Here is a 19,926-nt window from a genome sequence, read left to right as displayed (position 1 = left end):
AATCATGATCACTTAATAACCACAATTTGTAGAATAAAATGATGTACAGTTGAAGTTGGAAGTTTACATACACTTAGGTTGGAGTCATTAAAACTCATTTTTCAACCACTCCACAAATGTCTTGTTAACAAACTATAGTTTTTGCAAGTGGGTTAGGACATCTACTTTGTGCATGACACAAGTCATTTTTCCAACAATTGTTTACAGACAGATTATTTCACTTATAATTCACTGTATCACAATTCCAGTGGGTCAGAAGTTTACATACACTAAGTTGACTGTGCCTTTAAACAGCTTGGAAAATTCCAGAAAATTGTCATGGCTTTAGAAGCTTCTGATAGGCTAATTGACATCATTTGAGTCAATTGGAGGTGTACTTGTGGATGTATTTCAAGGCCTACCTTCAAACTCAGTGCCTCTTTGCTTGACATCATGGGAAAATCAAAAGAAATCAGCCAAGACCTCAGAAAAAAATTGTAGACCTCCACAAGTCTGGTTCATCCTTGGGAGCAATTTCCAAACGCCCGAAGGTACCACGTTCATCTGTACAAACAATAGTACGCAAGTATAAACACCATGGGACCACACAGCCGTCATACCACTCAGGAAAGAGGCGCCTTCTGTCTCCTAGAGATAAACGTACTTTGGTGCAAATCAATACCAGAACAACAGCAAAGGATCTTGTCAAGATGCTGGAGGAAACAGGTACAAAAGTATCTATATCCACAGTAAAACGAGTCCTATATTGACATAACCTGAAAGGCCGCTCAGCAAGGAAGAAGCCACTGCTCCAAAACCGCCATAAAAAAGCCAGACTACGGTTTGCAACTGCACATCGGGACAAAGATCATACTTCTTGGAGAAATGTCCTCTGGTCTGATGAAACAAAAATAGAACTGTTTGGCCATAATGACCATTGTTATGTTTGGAGGAAAAAGGGGGAGTCTTGCAAGCCGAAGAACACCATCCCAACCGTGAAGCACGGGGGTGGCAGCATCATGTTTTGGGGGTGCTTTGCTGCAGGAGGGACTGGTGCACTTCACAAAATAGATGGCATCATGAGGCAGGAAAATTATGTGGATATATTGAAGCAACATCGCAAGACATCAGTCAGGAAGTTAAAGCTTGGTCGTAAATGGGTCTTCCAAATGGACAATGACCCCAAGCATATTTCCAAAGTTGTGTCAAAATGGCTTAAGGACAACAAAGTCAAGGTATTGGAGTGGCCATCACAAAGCCCTGACCTCAATCCTACAGAAAATTTGTGGGCAGAACTGAAAAAGTGTGCGTGAGCAAGGAGGCCTACAAACCTGACTCAGTTACACCAGCTCTGTCAGGAGGAATGGGCCAACATTCACCCAACTTATTGTGGGAAGCTTGTGGAAGGCTACCCGAAACGTTTGACCCATGTTAAACAATTTAAAGGCAATGCTACCAAATACTAATTTAGTGTATGTAAACTTCTGACCCACTGGGAATGTGATGAAAGAAATAAAATCTGAAATAAATAATTCTCTCTATTATTCTGACATTTCACATTCTTAAAATAAAGTGGTGATCCAAACTGACCTAAAACAGGGAATTTTTACTTGGATTAAATGTCAGGAATTGTGAAAAACTGAGTTGAAATGTATTTGGCTACGGTGTATGTAAACTTCCGACTTCAACTGTATGTACAAAAATATCACAAAATCAAGCACATAACATCAGACTGTGTGTCCACTGATGTATTCAGAGAAAATCATCTCAGTCACTGGTTTATAGCAAGATAGGCACAGGCACACACACAGTAGTTTATAGTGTGACTAAACACATAAAACTGTTTCCTGAGCGAACAGCACCTATTCCCTGCAGGGGAGAAATGTGGCCCTACACAGTTTTACACATAGGATACCTCCCAAATGGGACGCTATTCCCTATATAGTGCACTACTTTTGACTAGAGCCTATGGTCAAAAGTAGTGCACAGCACTACACTCTTAGAAAAAATGGTTCTTCGGCTGTCCCCATAGGAGAACCCTTTGAAGAACCCTTTTGGGTTCCATGTAGAACCCTCTGTGGAAAGGGTCCTACATGGAACCTTAAAGGGTTCTTCAAAGGGTTCTCCTATGGGGACAGCCAAAGAACCATTTTAGGTTCTAGATAGCACCCTTTTTTCTTAGAGTGTACATAAGGAATAGGGTGCCATTTGAGACGCAGACATAATCAATGTGCCTCGGCCACTAGCGCTGATGGATAGCGCTGTGCATTATCTATAAGAAGCAAAACTATACATTACACACACACACACAACCTTGATTAACAAATGTTCTCTTGCTCCTGAGGTTGCTTGCCAGACACTGAAATACGGAACCTGTAATGTATCACTGGGAACTGAGGCACAGTCCCAAATCGATCCCTAAGCACAACGCCCTATGCACTTGTGGTGGACGTTTCACCATATTACTTATACCAATCAAATCCTCTCAGATCTCTACAAGTGCATAGGGTGTAGGGCTTAGGGTTCATTTTGGGATTGGGCTTCAGTCATTTCCACAACCACTAAAAAGATATCAGAAAGGCATACAGGCAGTGACGAAAGTTATGACTTTAATACCAAATAAAACATACAAGACATTACTAAAAGCAGCGTATTGACATATTGAAACAAAGAAAGCAACAACACAAACACAAAGCATTATTATCATTAATAATTCTCCTCTGTAGTTACCATTTTAGCAATACATTGTCAATATTCTACAGTCCCTATGTCTTAGTGGTAAATATGCGTTTGTTTGTCTATATTCTCCTGACCGCTACATCATCCAACTCTCTTATCTTCATACAGTCCAGATAGACAGAATAAAGACAAAAGATATGATGAATATAACAAAGGATGAAGTGCCTCAGACAACTGATTGCCATAAACAACTGGTTGAGATGAGTGTAGGCCTACACCCTATAAACATGCATGGTACCACATACACCTAAAAAGTACACTTATTCTAAAGGCCTGGTGTTGCCATGCCAATAAAAAATAACTTTCCAAGACACTTGTTATGTTATTATGAATTAACAACTATATTGAATGTAATGCTGCTGCTTTGCGTGTATCTATGTATATGTGAATTATCCTGATCATATTGGCACACATTTAATAAAAGGTGTCTGTCCATTGAACCTATATACAGATCTACTATGCTATAGCACAAATTATAGGTTTTGTGATAGGTTACATCCAAATTGAAAGTGTTTTTTCTTTAACTTAAATGTGTAAAGTGTAAATTGTATTTTATTTCACAAAATCCCTCAGATAAGACAATCCCTCAGATAAGACATGGACATGAGTTCTGGGACAATAGGCTAGCTGTTGTTGGCTTTGCCCTACATGCCATAGTAACGCATGACTGGCTTATCTAAACTCATGAAATTAAATCTTATCTTTAAATAATTAAACCACTGCAATATCAATAGTGATATGCAAGCAAAGAAAATAAAGTGTCTGTTGTACAAATTAGCAAACTAAATGGTACAATATTCCATATGAAGGAAGCTCAGAGAGACAACTGTCTAGTCCAGGCGTTGTTTGTAGTGAGTAAAAGTAAGTGTCCGGCCATTGGGGGTGTGGGGTTGGTTGGTTGCCATGGGGGGGGCACATCACTACTCCACTCAGCGCAGGGTATTAGTGGGCATGCAGTCACACAGGGCTCGCCTCTCTGCCCTCAACACCAGGGTCTCAGTCTAGGAGGAAACAAAAGCAACACCATGTTAGGGAGTACTAGGCGGAGTAAACTTTTTAAACTAGGCTAAGACTTATAGAGGAACTTTACAGGTAGGTATACAGCAGGCCAGGGTATAGATGTGGTAAAAAGGTCAATCGAACTCGACCAAAACAATGCAATTGCCATGGCAACATGTGGGGGAAAGGGCCGTGGGGGAAAGATCCCAAATCTCCTTATTTCAACGCAGAAAAATTAGCTTACATTTAGGCTATTGTTTATGTGTGTATTTCACCAGAGGCGCAACTTTCACTGGGGACGAAGGGGAGATGTCCCCCCAACATTCTGAAATTGCATTTTTGTACTGGTTTTATCATTGGAATGTGATACAAAACGAGGTAACGGTGTGCTTTAGGACCATGCGGACGTCTCCGAGCGGTCAGGTAGGCTGTTTGGAGTGTTAAGTTGACTGGATAAAAAAATGAATATGTCCCCCCCACTTCTAAAACCTAAGTTGCGCCCCCTGTATTTCACACTATGTTGAGGTAGAAACCGGAGTATAATGCTTGTATGGATGTCAACCCCAGCACATGTTCATGTCATCTTAACCAATCAACTGCATTACAATTAAAAATGACTGACTACCACCACGGATTTCTGTTCGCTAGCTATGCTAACCAGTTTATACGAACAGGAGTTAGCATTTAGCAGTCAGTCACTTCTTCTAAACCCGAAAAGGGACAACTTCTAAATGTTATGCAGCGAAATCTTCCAAATATATACAAATCGGACTTAAGTTACCACATTGTGGGTCTGTTACAATACATAAATCATGACGGATTTGACAAATATCCACTTAGTTAGATCAAATTTGTCAAATGTGTGCTAATCTGGTCATTGGAACGGTCTGCGTTCCATTGACCCCTTTACTGCATCTATAGGGAGCAACTCAGTACTATCCCAGCCATAACCAGTGCTTGAAGTGGAATGAAATAGATGCTGGTACTCATTTTTGGTGCTGGTACACAGTGGGGTAGTGGGGGCATTGCGTATACTCACATCTTAATAATATTAATATGAATCTGTCAGCAAGAGCACACAACTCTCAACCAAGAGCATCTCACAGAAGAACGACATCGGTATCCCGTAGCTGGTAGGAAAGGCATTTCAACTTATACCAGTAAATGGTAATTAACCACATAAGGAGACCATTTTGAGGTCTGGGAAAAATAAAATGTAAATATTCTGGGAGGGTTTAGATGCCCATTAATTAAATTGTGCACCTAGCATGAGACCTTTTGGCTAACAGTGTTGCTGTACTGTACAATGTAGGCCTACAGTGTACGTGGTGGCAGAGTTTGCAAAACAAATGCACTCCCGATTCATCATCATATCATTCTACCAGGTAGACCTACTTTGCAGTCTACATTTAATTGGGAAGGTTTTTTGTGAAAGCCTTTAGAAATGTTCAAACACCACATGATGACTGAATTGCGCATCGCAAAGATTCAAATAAGACTTCGGACCAAACTTTTTCAATACCTGCTTTGCTTACCCATTGTTGCCTTAAAGCATTGTTGTTTTTCTATTTAAAAAAAAAGTGTGATTGAGAGAGTGAAAACCTGAAAAAAAACTATAGGAAAACATATACTTTTTCACTTCTTTCCTTCGCCAGACGGGCTGTTTTTTCTGGTCAAATTAGAGTATACCCACTTCACCAGGCACCACTACACCACTGCTGGTACTCATCATATATTAAAGGCAATACTATATTCTGTAACAGGTGCCAGTTCTCAATCAATAGAAACTCAAAAGGTGGACAACTACGACTCACTGCAAGCATTAAGTGTAACAATGTGTAAATACAATAGTTATTACATTGATGTAGTTCTGTCCTTGAGCTGTTCTTCTCTAGTAATGTTCTGTATTGTGTCATATTTCATGTTTTGTGTGGACCCCCAGGAAGAGTAACTGCTGCTTACGCAACAGCTAATGGGGATCCTAATAAAATGACACGCTGTAACATAAAGTGTAACTGAAAAGAAAGGGCAACTGTTACCCGGGCATCAAGGTTAAAAGCAGTCTTCTTAAGGTCTTGTAGTGCCCTCTGCATGAATTCAAATGCATGACAGTCCACACAGGGCCGACCTGCAAGACAATGTGACAAAATATAAAAACTGTGTTCATTATGATTCATTATAGGCTACTGCATTTGTGAAAACAAAAACAATATTTTAAGACGTTTTGTATTTACAATCAATACCTATCTGCTGATACACTTCCTCAATTGCTGTTGTCAATTGGTATAACCTATCGATTAGGCAATCAATCATAATTGATTGTGTTTGGGCCTAGATTTAAAAAAAAAAATCTTTATACACCTAGACAATAGTCATCCGCACTACAGTAACAGCCGCTCATTGTGTATAATCGCAAATGCAACAAAGACAATATATTAAATTAAACCACTTACTTTCAGCAGGGATTACTGTCCCTGCCTCCTGCTCCGCATCACTTGGCCTAAAACACAGGAGCTGCACGGCTAATAGCAGCATCACCGCTTGCAAATAGCCGCTCGATACCATACTGATGTTCGGTGCAGGATGTCAAGAGAAAGACCTGGAAAATGGAGATAGCGAATTTTAGCATATGATTCCTTATGATATATAATTAAGTTTATAAACGAAGCACTGATAGGATATATGAAAACGATTGTAGGCTACGTTCCCACGACTAAAGAAAGCAACACCAGCATCCATAATAACATCACAGATGCGGAGATCTCGTTTTAAATGGGCCAAGCTTTTTTTCATAAAGAAAAAGATCGGAAATATAACTAAGAACAATATAACATTTAATGTAGGCCTACTCACTGTGGGTGATATTTTAAAGAAAATAAAAACAATGTAGCCTGCCGAAAGACGCCCACCTCAAGACGATTCTGTTGAATATTAATTCAAAGGGCAGAAAGCGCATGCGTATAAAACCCTTTGAGGGGTCGTCACTAGTTACCACAGCCACAAAACCAAAATTGGCTCATAAAAATAAAATTAATTTAAGGTTAAGCATACATTTAGCAGTGTGGTTAAGGTTAGGGTTAGGTTTTGTGACAACTGTAAATTAGGCAAACGGATTATCTTCCACAAATCCCGTAAAATTAGGCCTATGCTAAATTATTTTCTTGATTTAATTTATTCATCCCAAATTGAATGTTGGCCTCCCTGGTTCGCTAATATTGTTCACATTTCTTCGCAGTCGCTTATTTGCATAACCTTATACAGAAATGGTTGTACAATAAATATTATCCGCACGTAGACGGACCATTAATTCCTACACATTAGTTCACTCTCTAAGTCAATTTTAGGAAAAGGGTTTGTATTATTAGACTTATTTGCAAAAGGGAAGTCAGCATTCCCTTAGAGTCAAACAGCAATGCTGTTAAAGACATACATCTCAAGTGTTCTGTAAACTCAATATTTTCAAAAGGCCATGTAAAATGACATTTGTTTTTTGGATAGGTAAGAGAGATGTGTGTTCCTTTGATCTCCCTCGACATGAACATGGGGTCCATGATATGTAGAATCCTTGAGACGACATTTAAAATTATTTAAGGTTAGGGTTTAGTGTAAGGACGTCCCAAGGATCCATGTTAGCACTATGCATGAACATGGTGGGTGTGTCCTAACCAACCGTTCTAAGTTTTCTTAGCTAGGTAGCCTTTTAAAATGCCCGAACTCAAAACGCTTCTTTTTCCAAGATGGCGTCGATGAAGGATAGCGACACCGGCCTGTGGCTCCATAATAAACTAGGATCAACAGACGAACTTTGGGCGCCTTCTAGTATTGCTTCACTCCTCACCGTTTCAGTTATCGACAATATACGGTTGTGTTTTTCGAGTTTGTCGCCTCCAGTAAAGCTAAAAATCTTGCTCGGGATGCTGCATCTTCCGAGGCGGACTGTTGATGAGGTGGGTACGCGAGTTGCTATATGACTGACTGAACACTAGTTAGCCACTGCTACTAGTTAGTTTAAATGGGTTCTGCAGCAAGCAGCCTTGGTCGAGTTGCTAACTAACGTTAATATTTCCTGAGTGGGAAGTATAGTACACCATGCTTACAAGCTAACCGTTTCCAGGGTACACTTATCTAGGTGCATATGGCGTAGACTCTTCGCTTAGGGAGACCTGTTCCGAAGAGCGAAGTGTCTACAGCCAGGAGGTAGTTAGCTAGCTAACTGTCGTTTGTTTAGGCTCATTCTGTCCAGTCTCATAATTTGTTTACCTAACGCACATGCATTGCTTTCACAAACACCAAGTTAACTTAGTTAGCTATCTAGCCTGACGTGTAACATTGAACCTGTTTGTAGTGTAGTCGCGAATTTTTTTTTGTCTGAGAAGCGTTCAAATGCTCAACTTCTCGGCGCTTTGTCAGTCCAGGTGGATTCGCAAGTCTGCCAGGCTGCTTGTGCCATTTTGGAGGGCGTAACCAGCGAGCTAAGTTACAAGTCAAAATTGGGAAACGGCCTTTAAAATATATTTTTTAAATCGTCTAGTAGCTAAACGTTCTATTAACTTTGATACAGTCTAGCTTCTTAGCTACAACTTGTTGTAAACCAGGTGCACTACAATTTCTCGACATTGCTTTGTTTACCAATTTATATTTCTGTGATGATTAATTGATTGAATTAACTACCTGTATACGTGTCATTTCAATTTCATGACCATCACAAAATCTACATATCCTGTAATGGATTATCACCGTCATTAGTCCACAGCGCTTTATTCTCCTAAATTACACAATTCACAGTCCCTGCGGCCTACTGTTCCACCATGTATTGGGCATACATATTTCCCATATTCCACTGTTCAGAAGCCTGATAGCTGCCAGAATTAAACTTGCCCAGCTCCTATTATTGCTGAACTGTGGGACCTTATATCTCCTTCTGGAGGACAGAAGCTCAAAACATTGGGCAAGACTGTGTGGGGTCCTCTATGATGTGCTTGGCCTTGTCCCTTGCCCGTCTATCATAGAGGCCCTGAAGTCTCCTGCACTGGACCCCAGGTTTACGGTCCTCCTGAGGATGCCCATGTTAGCTACTGACAGCCCACCAGGCCAGGAAACAAAGTCAGCACACACTCTATATGGAAGGTGTAGTAGTTGGATGTATTCCATTTCTGTGCCCTGCTCTAACCTCCACATCCACCTCCCTCTTATGCCCATATACACCCTGCCCCGTGGAGATTCTATAATAAATGTCTTTCTATCAACAGACAGCAATGCATACTGTGAGCCATGTATGCATGTAAAGCCTAAAGACACATGACCATTCCACAAGATTGAATGATAAAAGTTTATTTATTTTTTAATTAATCTTGCTCTACTAACCTCCACAATCACCTCCTTTGACATGCAGATGAAGGAGGCCCTATCAGAGATCATCCAGCTGGCCACGGTGGACTCTGAGCCCTGGGTACTGATGGTGGCAGATATCCTTAAGTCCTTCCCAGAGACGGGCTCTCTCAACCTGGACCTGGAGGAGCAGAACCCTAACGTACAGGACATCTTGGGCGAGCTCCGGGAGAAAGGTTGGTACACTACCATATTCTAGGGGTCAAGAGTAAAATGAGAGCAGAAGGGGACGTTGAGGATCATGGTTCTAGCTTTACAACTGGAATGACTATGATTATGTAAACTGTGCTTGGGTAATTTGTAGTACGGAATAGGATGCATGTTCCAGCATGTTGGTGCTGTTCTGACATCACCTGTTGGTTGGCCATCTATCAGAGTCCTACTTTTTCTTTATCACCTGTGAACATGTTAGTGCTTGTGCAGGTACTTGTTGGTTGCACCTGCCTGTTTCCATCACACTTCTGCTTTTGCTTCCTCTTTGGGGTCTAGGTTTGAGATGCTGTAAAAACAGGGCTTTATAAATACATTTGATTGATCTCCCCCTGCAGTGAGTGAGTGTGAGGCGTCGGCCATGCTCCCTCTGGAGTGCCAGTACCTGAACAAAAGCGCCCTGACCACCCTGGTGGGCCCACTCACACCCCCTGTCAAACACTTCCAGCTCAAGAGGAAGCCCAAGAGCGCCACCCTCAGGGCAGAGCTGCTGCAGAAATGTAAGAGAAGACACTTCACTCGATCCACCCACCCTGGGTGCATGTCAATAGTCTAGTGGCATCATCTTCATCTGGGGCCTATTAATACTGATCAAGGATCATGTTCCCCCTGTCCATGTAATGTTACTCATTATGATCTAAAAGGCAGAACTGATCCTATATCACAACTCTTACTGAGATGCTTAATGAATGTGGCCCCTGATCTGAAAAGCAAAAGTTAAAGCGCTATGGTGGATGCTTACTTGGGATTTGCTTTCACTTGTCCAGTTGTTTTTCACACATCAGTGCAGATGAAGGAAAGCAGATGAGAAAGTGAAGCCACTTTAGACTCTTCAGATGGTCCCAGTGCTTTTTCTGTATCAAAAAGGGGCTAAGGTGGTGGACGTGGCACGGTCAGCTCATTAGTGCGGCTGAATTCAGTCAAGGCCCTGGGAAATAATGTTTTTGAGGCCCCCATCTTGGCGGTTGAGAGAATTTCAGTGTTTTAAAGCCAATTTCTTGCAGAAAATTATATGCAATTTTTTTTTCACACATTTTGCTATGGGGTGGAGAGAATTTGATCAGTTTAGCAAATTTCCTGCAAATCAAAATTACATCAAAGTTTATTGGTCACGTACACAGATTTGTAGACATTATCGCAGGTCCAGTGAAATGCTTGTGTTTCTAGCTCAAAGTGCAGAATACCTAACAATACACGCAATCTAAAAAGTCCGGACGAAACATTAGGAACACTTGCTCTGTCCATGACGTAGACTGACCAGGTGAAAGCTATGATCCCTTATTGATGTCACTTGGTAAATCCACCTCAATAAGTGTAGATGCAGGGGAGAAGACAGGTTAAAAAAAGGATTTGAGACATGGAATGTCTGTGTGCCATTCAGAGGGTTAATGGGCAAGACCAAAGATTTAAGTGCCTTTGAATGAGGTATGGTAGTAGGTGCCAGGCGCACTGGTTTGTGTCAATTACTGCAGCGCTGCTGCGTTTTTCACGCTCAACAGTTTCCCATGTGTATTAAAAGTGGTCGACTACCCAAAGAACATCCAGCCAACTTAACACAACTGTGGGACGCATTGGAGTCAACATGGGCCAGCAAGCAACCCTGTGGAATGCTTTCGACACCTTGTAGAGTCCATGCCCTGACGGCTTGAGGCTGTTCTGAGGGCAGAAGGGGGTGCAACTCAATATCAGGAAGGCGTTCCTACGGTTTTCTACACTCATTTGTACACTGGTGTATATGGATAGACAAGTCCTTTCCAAAGACTGCTCCCTCAAACTGCAATATTTTCTCTCAGCTCCAGCTTAAGTAAATTTCCTGCAATTCTATGCATTTTGCCATGGCTAATGCTGTGTCCTTATGCTCAAATATTTTAACAAGTCAATACTTCTGAAATCATCGTTTTAGTCTGGCTTTTATTTTAGTGATTGTTGGTTCTCAAATATGTATTTAAAGATGCATGGGTCTATGTTTTCTACATACTAGTTTGTCATTTAAGTTTACGCTGACAGTGTTTTTCCATCTTGAAAATAAATAATTTGGACTTCGGCGGCCCGCCCGAGACTTTTCTATGCAGAAAAGACCCCGACTCGCCATGTTTCGGGTCTCCTGTCCTTTGTAGGGTCCCTATAAAATCTCCGTTGCGGAGAACGCAGACGGAATCTAGACCTTAAAATGGAATTCAACAACATAAAAAAAATCGCTTGAGCTTACTAGGAAATTAACTAAATGTATTGAGCATTTGTTCAAGATTATCATAAGACCTGAAGAAAATACATCAGTGATTCATATTTTCCTTCAACTTTCTGAAGAGGCAAAGGCACAGGAATTCACATGGGTGTGTGTGCACGCGTTTGTCGAACACTTTGCGTAGCCGTTAGCGATGATGCTAATGTAATGACAGCCGTCTTCTGGTAGATGGAAAGGCTTTCTCAAAAAACCACAATTAAATGTTAGTGGCAATATGTAACTTTTTGGGGCGACCCAACTAAATTCACAAAGAAATGTGAGTTATAGATCTATAATTCGACTTGAAAGCAAGTCTAAGAAGCAGTAGATCTGTTCTTTATGCGATATTCCTATGCTTCCTATTCTGTTTTGGTTTTGTACAATAGCTTCAAACAGCTGAAACAACAATATTTTTAATTATGGAAAATATATTTCACAGTGGTGTAGATGGTAAAATGATTCTCTTCACTATACTAGTTTATTTTGTCACATAAACTGAAATTAGGTTAACTATTAGTTCTAGCAACAAGGAAATGGAGGAGCGATTTTTGAATAGATCAACTTTAATTTCAAAGTAGCCAATGTCTACCTGGCAGAATGATATCATTATTAGTGGCCTTTTGTTTTGCAAACTCTGCAATCACATGCGCGCTACAGAAACATCGCTAACCAAACAATTGTCTCATGTTGCACTTATATTAAAGGGTAACTACACCCAAAAATCAAGATTTCTTAGATTTCCCAGACCTCAAGTGGGCTCTTGATGTGGTTTAAGCATTGTTGTGGACTTAGAACATCAAATGTTTGTTTTTCTATATAAAAAAAAGTGTGATTTAGAGAACCTGAAACTGGGGAAAAACAGAAACCTGTAAAAACAAAACAGAGAAACTGGAATTTGGGGGGGAAATGAAATCAGGCAAAAAATACAATATTTTATAGGGCCCTACCTTTGTGCTAGTTTAGTGAATGGTCTTTTTCACATTTGTGAATGGACTCATGTTCATTACAGCATGCACTGGAAAATGAATATTTCTTATTGGACAAGTTCATGTAGTCCCTCCCTATTTGTTATCTTCTGTTTGGTGCCAAATGAACAGCACCCTCTGGTGTATTCACTAGGAACCTAACGGAAGCAAAAAGGACAAAACTGGGTGGAACTTTACCTAAATTAGTTGTTTTAAACGTTTTCCACTGCAAATTTTTTTTGACTCATCGTTCTGTTGTGGTTTCAGCCACAGAGACGGCTCAACAGCTGAAGAAGACCGCGGGAGTGCCTTTCCATGCAAAAGGAAGAGGCCTGGTCAAGAAGATTGACACCACCAGTGAGTTTGACACACACACAGCAATTACAATACTCGTTGTTGCTAAGACTATGCATATGAACACTTACACATTCATACCCACGGGTGTCTAATTGGTTGCTGAGATATCATGTTTTATACTCTCCCTTCCAGCACCCCTCAAGGGGATCCCCAAAGCCCCGTTCCGCAGCCCCACCACCCCCAGTATGTTCAGCCCGCCGAGCAACCGCACACCCATTGCCCCAGCACGGACGCCCCTGCGCAAGGAGAGGGGAGTCAAGGTAACGAAGGGGCCTTAACAAGTGACCTTGTTTTCTTTTGAGGGATAGTTCACCCAAAGTACAAAATTACATTGGTTTCCTCATCCTGCAAGCAGTCTATGGACAAGGTAAGATCGCAATCCATGCTTTGGTTTTGTTTTCGGACAGTGGCCACACAAGCAAAACCAAAGCATGGATTGCTGTCTTAACCTCGTTCATAGACTGCTTATACAGTAAGGAAACCAATATGTCATTTTGTAATAAATAAATAAAACGTTTTTCACAATAGACAGGAAGCAGGGTTTCCGTTATGAAAATGTGCTGGACATTTGACCAGTAGCATTTTAATTTACCGGACATTTGAGAAATGTACTGGACCCAAATGTATTGGGTGCGTAAACTGATTAAGGGCGTCCACCCACGGTGCTCAGAATAACCAAAATCACATTTAGATTATGGTCATTCATCTTAACAGAACATGCAACTCCAGGATGCAACGGCGTGCATCTTTGTTCCTGAATTCCGATGTACACTTGGAAGATTTTAAAATAACTGTCCACATTTACTTTTCCTCAGCCAACAAGACGAGTAACGAACAGCAAAATCACGGCTGTGTGATCACGCTCTCCGCAGCCGACGTGAGTAAGACCTTTAAAACAGGTCAACATTCACAAGGCCGCAGGGCCAGACGAATTACCAGGACGTGTACTCCGAGCATGCGCTGACCAACTGGCAAGTGTCTTCACTGACATTTTCAACCTCTCCCTGTCTGAGTCTGTAATACCAACATGTTTCAAGCAGACCACCGTAGTCCCTATGCCCAAGAACATTAAGGTAACCTGCCAAAATGACTATCGACCCTTAGCACTCACGTCTGTATCCATGAAGTGCTTTGAAAGGCTGGTCATGGCTCACAACACAGACCCACTCCAATTTGCATACCACCCCAACAGATCCACAGATGCTGCAATCTTTATTGCACTCCATACTGCCATTTCACAACTGGACAAATGGAACACCTATGTGAGAATGCTATTCATTGACTACAGCTCAGCGTTCAACACCATTGTGCCCTCAAAGCTCATCAAGAAACCGAAGGACCCTGGGACTAAACACCTCCCTCTGCAACTGGATCCTGGACTTCCTGACAGGCTGCCCCCAGGTGGTAAGGGTAGGTAACAACACAGCCTCCACGCTGATCCTCAACACGGGGGGCCCCTCTGGGGTGTGTGCTCAGTCCCCTCCTGTACTCCCTGTTCACTCACGACTGCACGGCCAGCCACGACTCCAACACCAAGTTAGCCGATGACACAACAGTGGTAGACCAGATCACCGACAACAATGAGGGAGGAGGTAAGAGACCTGGCCGTGTGGTACCAGGACAACAACCTCTCGCTCAACGTGATCAAGACAAAGGAAATGATTGTGGACTACAGGAAAAGGAGGACCGAGTACGCCCCCATTCTCATCGACAGGGCTGCAGTGGAGCAGGTTGAGAGCTTCAAGTTCCTTGGTGTCCACATCACCAACACACTATCATGGTCCAAACACACCAAGACAGTCGTGAAGAGCACGACAAAGCCTATTCCCCCTCAGGGGACTGAAAAGATTTGATATGGGTCCTCAGATCCTCAAAAGGTTTTACAGCTGCACCATCTGAGAGCATCCTGACTAGTTGCATCACTGACTCTGAGAGGAAGTGATGTAGTGTTAGAGGAAGGCCCTAAAAATAGTCGGACTCCAGCCACCCTAGTCATACTCTTCTCTATGCTACCGCACGGGAAGCGGTACCGGAGTGCCAAGTCTAGGTCCAAAAGGCTTTTAAACAGCTTCTACCCCCAAGCCATAAGACTCCTGAACATCTAATCAAATGGCTACCCAGACTATTTGCATGGCCCTCTTTTACGCTGCTGCTACTCTCTTATCTATGCATAGTCACTTTAATAAATCTACCTACATGTACATATTACCTCGACTAACCGGTGCCCCCGCACATTGACTCTGTACCGGTCCCCCTTGTATATAGCCTTTGTTACTTTTATTTCTTAGGTATTTTTCCCAAAAAAACTGCATTGTTGGTTAAGGGCTTGTAAGTAAGCATTTCACTCGAAGTTCTACGCTGTTGTATTCAGTGCATGTGACAAATACAATTTGATTATATGTATTTTCATCAATGAATAGGCAAAGCATTATTTAGCAATGGGATTATACATTTTTTTGCAGAATTCAATTAATTTTATTTACTGTCTTTAAAAAAAAATGCCTGAAGCTGACTATTACCGGCTAACGGAAACCCTGATGGGAAGCTGTATTGAAAGGATTGTCATTTTAAATTGGTGGTTCAATGTGTTAAGCGATGCACATTATTGATGCACATTATTGTCTGTTCTTTAGTTGTTAGACATCTCAGAGCTCGATATGGTGGGAGCTGGTAGAGAGGCAAAGAGGAGAAGAAAGACTTTGGGTAAATGCATTTATTCATTTTTTATCAACAGTGCATTTGGAAAGTATTCAGACCCCTTGACTTTTTCCACATTTTGTTACGTTAGACTTATTCTAAAATTGCTACTTTTTTTTCACCCATCAATCTTCACACTACCCCATAATGACAAAGCAAAAACTGTTTATACATTTTAGCAAATTTATAAAAAGTACTATTTTCAGTGCTTTGTTGAAGCATCTTTGACAGCAATTACAGCCTCGTCTTCTTGGGTATGACGCTAAAAGCTTGGCACACCTGTATTTGGGGAGTTTCTCCCGTTCTTCTCTACAAATCCTCTCAAGCTCTGTCAGGTTGGATGGGGAGTGTCGCTGCACAGCTATTTTCACGTTCTTTAGAGATGTTCGATTGGGTTCAAGTCCGGGCTCTGGCTGGGCCACTCAAGGACATTCAGAGACTTGTCCCGAAGCCACTCCTGCGTTGTCTTGGCTGTGTGCTTAGGGTCGTTGTCCTGTTGGAAGGTGAACCTTCACCCCAGTCTGAGGTCCTGAGCGCTCTGGAGCAGGTTTTCATCAAGGATCTCTCTGTAATTTGCTCCGTTCATCTTTGCCTCAATCCTGACTAGTCTCACTGTCCCTCCCGCTGAAAAACATCCCCACAGCGTGATGCTGCCTCCACCATGCTTCCCCGTAGGGATGGTGCCAGGATTTCTCCAGACTTGACGCTTGGCATTCAGGCAAAAGAGTTCAATCTTGGTTTCATCAGACCAGAGAATCTTGGTTCTCGTGGTCTGAGTCCTTTAGGTGTCTTTTGGCAAACTCCGAACGGGCTGTCATGTGCCTTTTACTGAGTAGTGGCTTCCGTCTGGCCACTCTACCATAAAGGCCTGATTGGTGAAGTGCTGCAGAGATGGTTGTCCTTCTGGAAGGTTCTCTCATCTCCACAGAGGAACTCTAGAGCTCTGTCAGAGTAACCATCAGATTCTTGGTCACCTCCCTGACAAAGGCCCTTCTCGTCCGATTGCTCAGTTTGGTCGGGCGGCCAGCTCTAGGAAAAGTCTTATTGGTTCCAAACTTCTTCTATTTAAGAATGATGGAGGCCATTGTGTTCTTGGGGATCTTCAATGTTGCAGAATTGTTTTTGTACCCTTCACCAGATCTGTGCCTCGACACAATCCTGTCTCGGGGCTCTACGGACAATTCCTTCAACCTCATGGTTTGGTTTTTGCTCTGACATGCACTGTCAACTGTGGGACCTTTTTATATAGACAGGTGTGTGCCTTTCCAAATCCTGTCCAATCAATTGAATTTACCAAAGGTGGACTCCCAAGTTGTAGAAACATCTCGCAGATGATCAATAGAAACAGGATGCACTTGAGCTCAACTTCGAGTCTCATTGCAAAGGGTCTGAATACTTATGTAAATAAGGTATTTGTTTTTTTAAATATTTTATAAATGTACAAACATTTCTAAACCTGTTTTCGCTTTTTCATTATGGGGTATTGTGTATAGATTGCTAAGGATTTTTATTTGTTTAATCCATTTTAGAATAAGGCTGTAACGTATCAAAATGTGGAAAAAGTCAAGGCGTCTGAATACTTTCCGAAGGCACTGTATTTCTATCTAGCTAGCAGTCTTCACTATTATTCACCGTCTTTGACTCACTCATTCTTATTGATCTCTTTCTCTCATGGTACAGAAACAGAGGCTGGGGAGAAAGCTGCCAAAGAGGAGGCTGTGGTGGAGAATGCTACACCAGACTATGCTGCTGGACTGGTGTCCACACAGGTAGGAAGAGAGACACTGTCACGCAATTAACAAAGTGATTATTGAATTGTAACCTATTCAACGGGTGTTTTCAGAAACTGGGTGCGTTGAACAACGAGAGCGCCCTGCCGTCTACGAGTTACATGCCTGCTACTCCCAGTATGGTCCCCTCCTCCTCCTACATTCCCAGTTCAGAGACACAGCCAGGTGAGAGAGACATCTTCACACACCTAGATACCTGTTACTCAAATCTGTTACCCTCCATTTGGTCCTATACGAAGTTGGTTTTTGCAATATGGCACGGTTGTAGCACATTGAGTAACAAAGCCTTGGACAATTAAAGCCTTGTCTGAGCCAGAACGGTCTATAGGGCAGTCTCCTGTTTCTGTAGCGAGGCAGCTTGATTTACAATACTCGTAGCAGCTTGCCTTTTGATACACCACATGGAATTTGATGTATTGGTTTGACAAACTACCTGGATTGACAAAGTTCTGACAAGATTTCCATCAGTACTTACTCCTATCCAATCTTCTGCACAACCAATTAGCGATTGATAGAGGGATTGTCTCAGATGTCGAAAAACTGAGTCTTTATTCATCTTCTTTCTCTAGCGAATGCGGGCGGTTCAGGGCGTGACGCCCTGCAGTCGGGTCGACAGCCTGAGGAGTCGGCCACGCCCAGCGCTGCCGCCACCACCCTCCCTGGCCAGTTCAAACAAAGGACGCCCATGTACAACGCCGGCAACACGGCCGCCAGCCCCACCGCCCCCGCCTCCCCCAGCACCCCCGCCAGTAGCAACGGCCCCCAGGCTGCCACGCAGCCCGAGACCCCAGCCACACAGCCCCCCGCTACCCCCCAGACCAGCACGCCCCAGCCCAAAAAGAACCTCTCGCTCACTGTGAGTTGGATAAAGGCATCATTGGGACTCTGTTCCAACATTTGCACCACTATACTACTTAGAATGAAGCGATATATTGGGCATGCATTCTAAGATGAACTTGTATTACTATGCGAGAATGTCACGCTTACATACAAACATTGACTGTAGAGATTGTAGTTTAGTATTTGTAATGGTGGTTTGGCATGCGATGGTGGTTTTTACTTAAGAGTTATGTAGTTTTGTCTTCGTTGAATGCACTGACTGTAAGTGACTCTGTATAAGAGCATCTGCTAAATGTCTAAAATGTAAATGCATGCAGTGTGGTGTGGCGTAATCTCTGTGCCATGTGTTGTGGTCCCCCCCTCAGAGAGAACAGATGTATGCTGCTCAGGAAATGTTCAAGACCGCTAACAAGGTCACCAGACCAGAGAAAGCTCTCATCCTGGGCTTCATGGCCGGATCCAGAGGTACTGTACTGCTTTGTGCAAATACTCCCATTTCCCTAGATGAAGTCCACCTAGCGTATGAGTTTTGTACTGTTGGAATTGCAATGTTTTAGTAATAACAGCTTTTTGCAACAGAGAATAAATATTCCCTCAAGTACAGGGGAGGCTGCTGAGAGTAGGACGGCTCATAATAAGGGCTGGAACGGAGCAAATGGAATGGCAAATTCCGACGTATTTGATACCATTCCACTGATTACGCTCCAGCTGTTACCATGAGCCCGTCCTCCTCAATTAAGGTGCAACAGACCTGTGCTGGAGTATGTCCACTTAGTGGCATACTGTATGAGTTTAACGTAATAATGTTTTTAGTAATGTGTGGGTATGTTCAAGTGCTCTGGAGGCGGAGCTGGCTACACACACACACACCTTTTAAAACACTCTTGCCCCACTGCGAGTTCTCCTGCTACGACACACACAAACTACACCTCTACCTGTTGGTGTATCCCCTCCTCCAGAGAACCCGTGTCCGGAGCAGGGGGACATCATCCAGATCAAGCTAAGCGAGCACACAGAGATCCTGCCCAAGGCGGACGGCACGGGCAGCACTACCATGCTGGTGGACACGGTGTTTGAGATGAACTACTCCACAGGACAGTGGACCCGCCTCAAGAAGTACAAGCCAATCACCAACACCTCCTGAGGTGGCTGCTGGCATGCCTGCCGGGACTAAACACACACGTATACACACGTATACACATTTACATACACTCGGGTGGCCAGGGACTTGTCATACTCACACACTTGTGCAAATACACATGGGCCAAATCCAGCCCGTGAGAGAGGTGGGGGATATGGGTGAACAGATCCCTCTTTCTCAAAGTTTCTTCATTGCCAAAAGGCAGGGACCCTCAAGACTCATTTCCGTTGGTTTGTTTTTCTTTTCAGTTATGTCCCCTCAGATTACTGAACATTTGTGTTAGTCCTTATACCTTCTTTTCATAAGATACCTGTCAAGACCTGCTTTACTATGAAAAGGTGCAAGCATGCCACAACTGTCTGTGTTTTTCACTGTGAGAATGACGTTTACTGTATTCTTCCTACTTCGTCTGAGAACATGTAAGAAACTAAAGAGCCCAAACCATCAGTGAACATATGACAGAGAGGGATGATGGGTTTCCTTTTTGCTGTGAAATTGTTTTGAAAAGTTCCGGAAAATGTTTCATTTTTCCATCCTTACCAAGGGAAGAAAAATAAAGCGAAAAATGTTCCGATTCCAGTGTTACAGTCCTTCAGA

General features: G+C 42.6%; 2 protein-coding genes across 3 annotated transcripts; one reads left to right on the top strand and one right to left on the bottom strand.

Annotated features, from left to right (window-relative positions):
- Positions 1-2,566: 2,566 nt before the first annotated feature.
- On the bottom strand, positions 2,567-7,670 carry nicol1 (NELL2 interacting cell ontogeny regulator 1). 2 transcript variants are annotated; one of them, XM_071333547.1, is made up of 4 exons: positions 7,556-7,670; positions 6,171-6,316; positions 5,757-5,845; positions 2,567-3,719 (listed from the first exon to the last, which is right to left on the bottom strand). In XM_071333547.1, exons 2-4 carry the CDS (start codon positions 6,280-6,282, stop codon positions 3,648-3,650), a joined length of 273 nt encoding a protein of 90 aa, XP_071189648.1. In that variant the 5' UTR covers positions 6,283-6,316; positions 7,556-7,670; the 3' UTR covers positions 2,567-3,647. The 2 variants fall into 2 exon arrangements, with proteins under 2 accessions (XP_071189648.1, XP_071189647.1); XM_071333546.1 differs by lacking the exon at positions 7,556-7,670 and adding an exon at positions 6,571-6,678.
- On the top strand, positions 7,382-19,903 carry nelfa (negative elongation factor complex member A). The gene is made up of 11 exons (XM_071333541.1): positions 7,382-7,664; positions 9,110-9,281; positions 9,654-9,815; positions 12,772-12,861; positions 12,994-13,121; positions 15,495-15,564; positions 17,239-17,327; positions 17,402-17,513; positions 17,918-18,204; positions 18,554-18,653; positions 19,148-19,903. The coding sequence occupies exons 1-11, from the start codon at positions 7,455-7,457 to the stop codon at positions 19,330-19,332; spliced, it is 1,605 nt and encodes a 534-aa protein (XP_071189642.1). The 5' UTR covers positions 7,382-7,454; the 3' UTR covers positions 19,333-19,903.
- The last annotated feature ends 23 nt before the right edge of the window (positions 19,904-19,926 follow it).

This window comes from Salvelinus alpinus, chromosome 11, assembly GCF_045679555.1.
Source record: "Salvelinus alpinus chromosome 11, SLU_Salpinus.1, whole genome shotgun sequence".
Taxonomy (NCBI): domain Eukaryota; kingdom Metazoa; phylum Chordata; class Actinopteri; order Salmoniformes; family Salmonidae; genus Salvelinus; species Salvelinus alpinus.
Note: the sequence above shows the minus strand (reverse complement) of the source record. Positions and strands in the feature narration are given on the sequence as shown.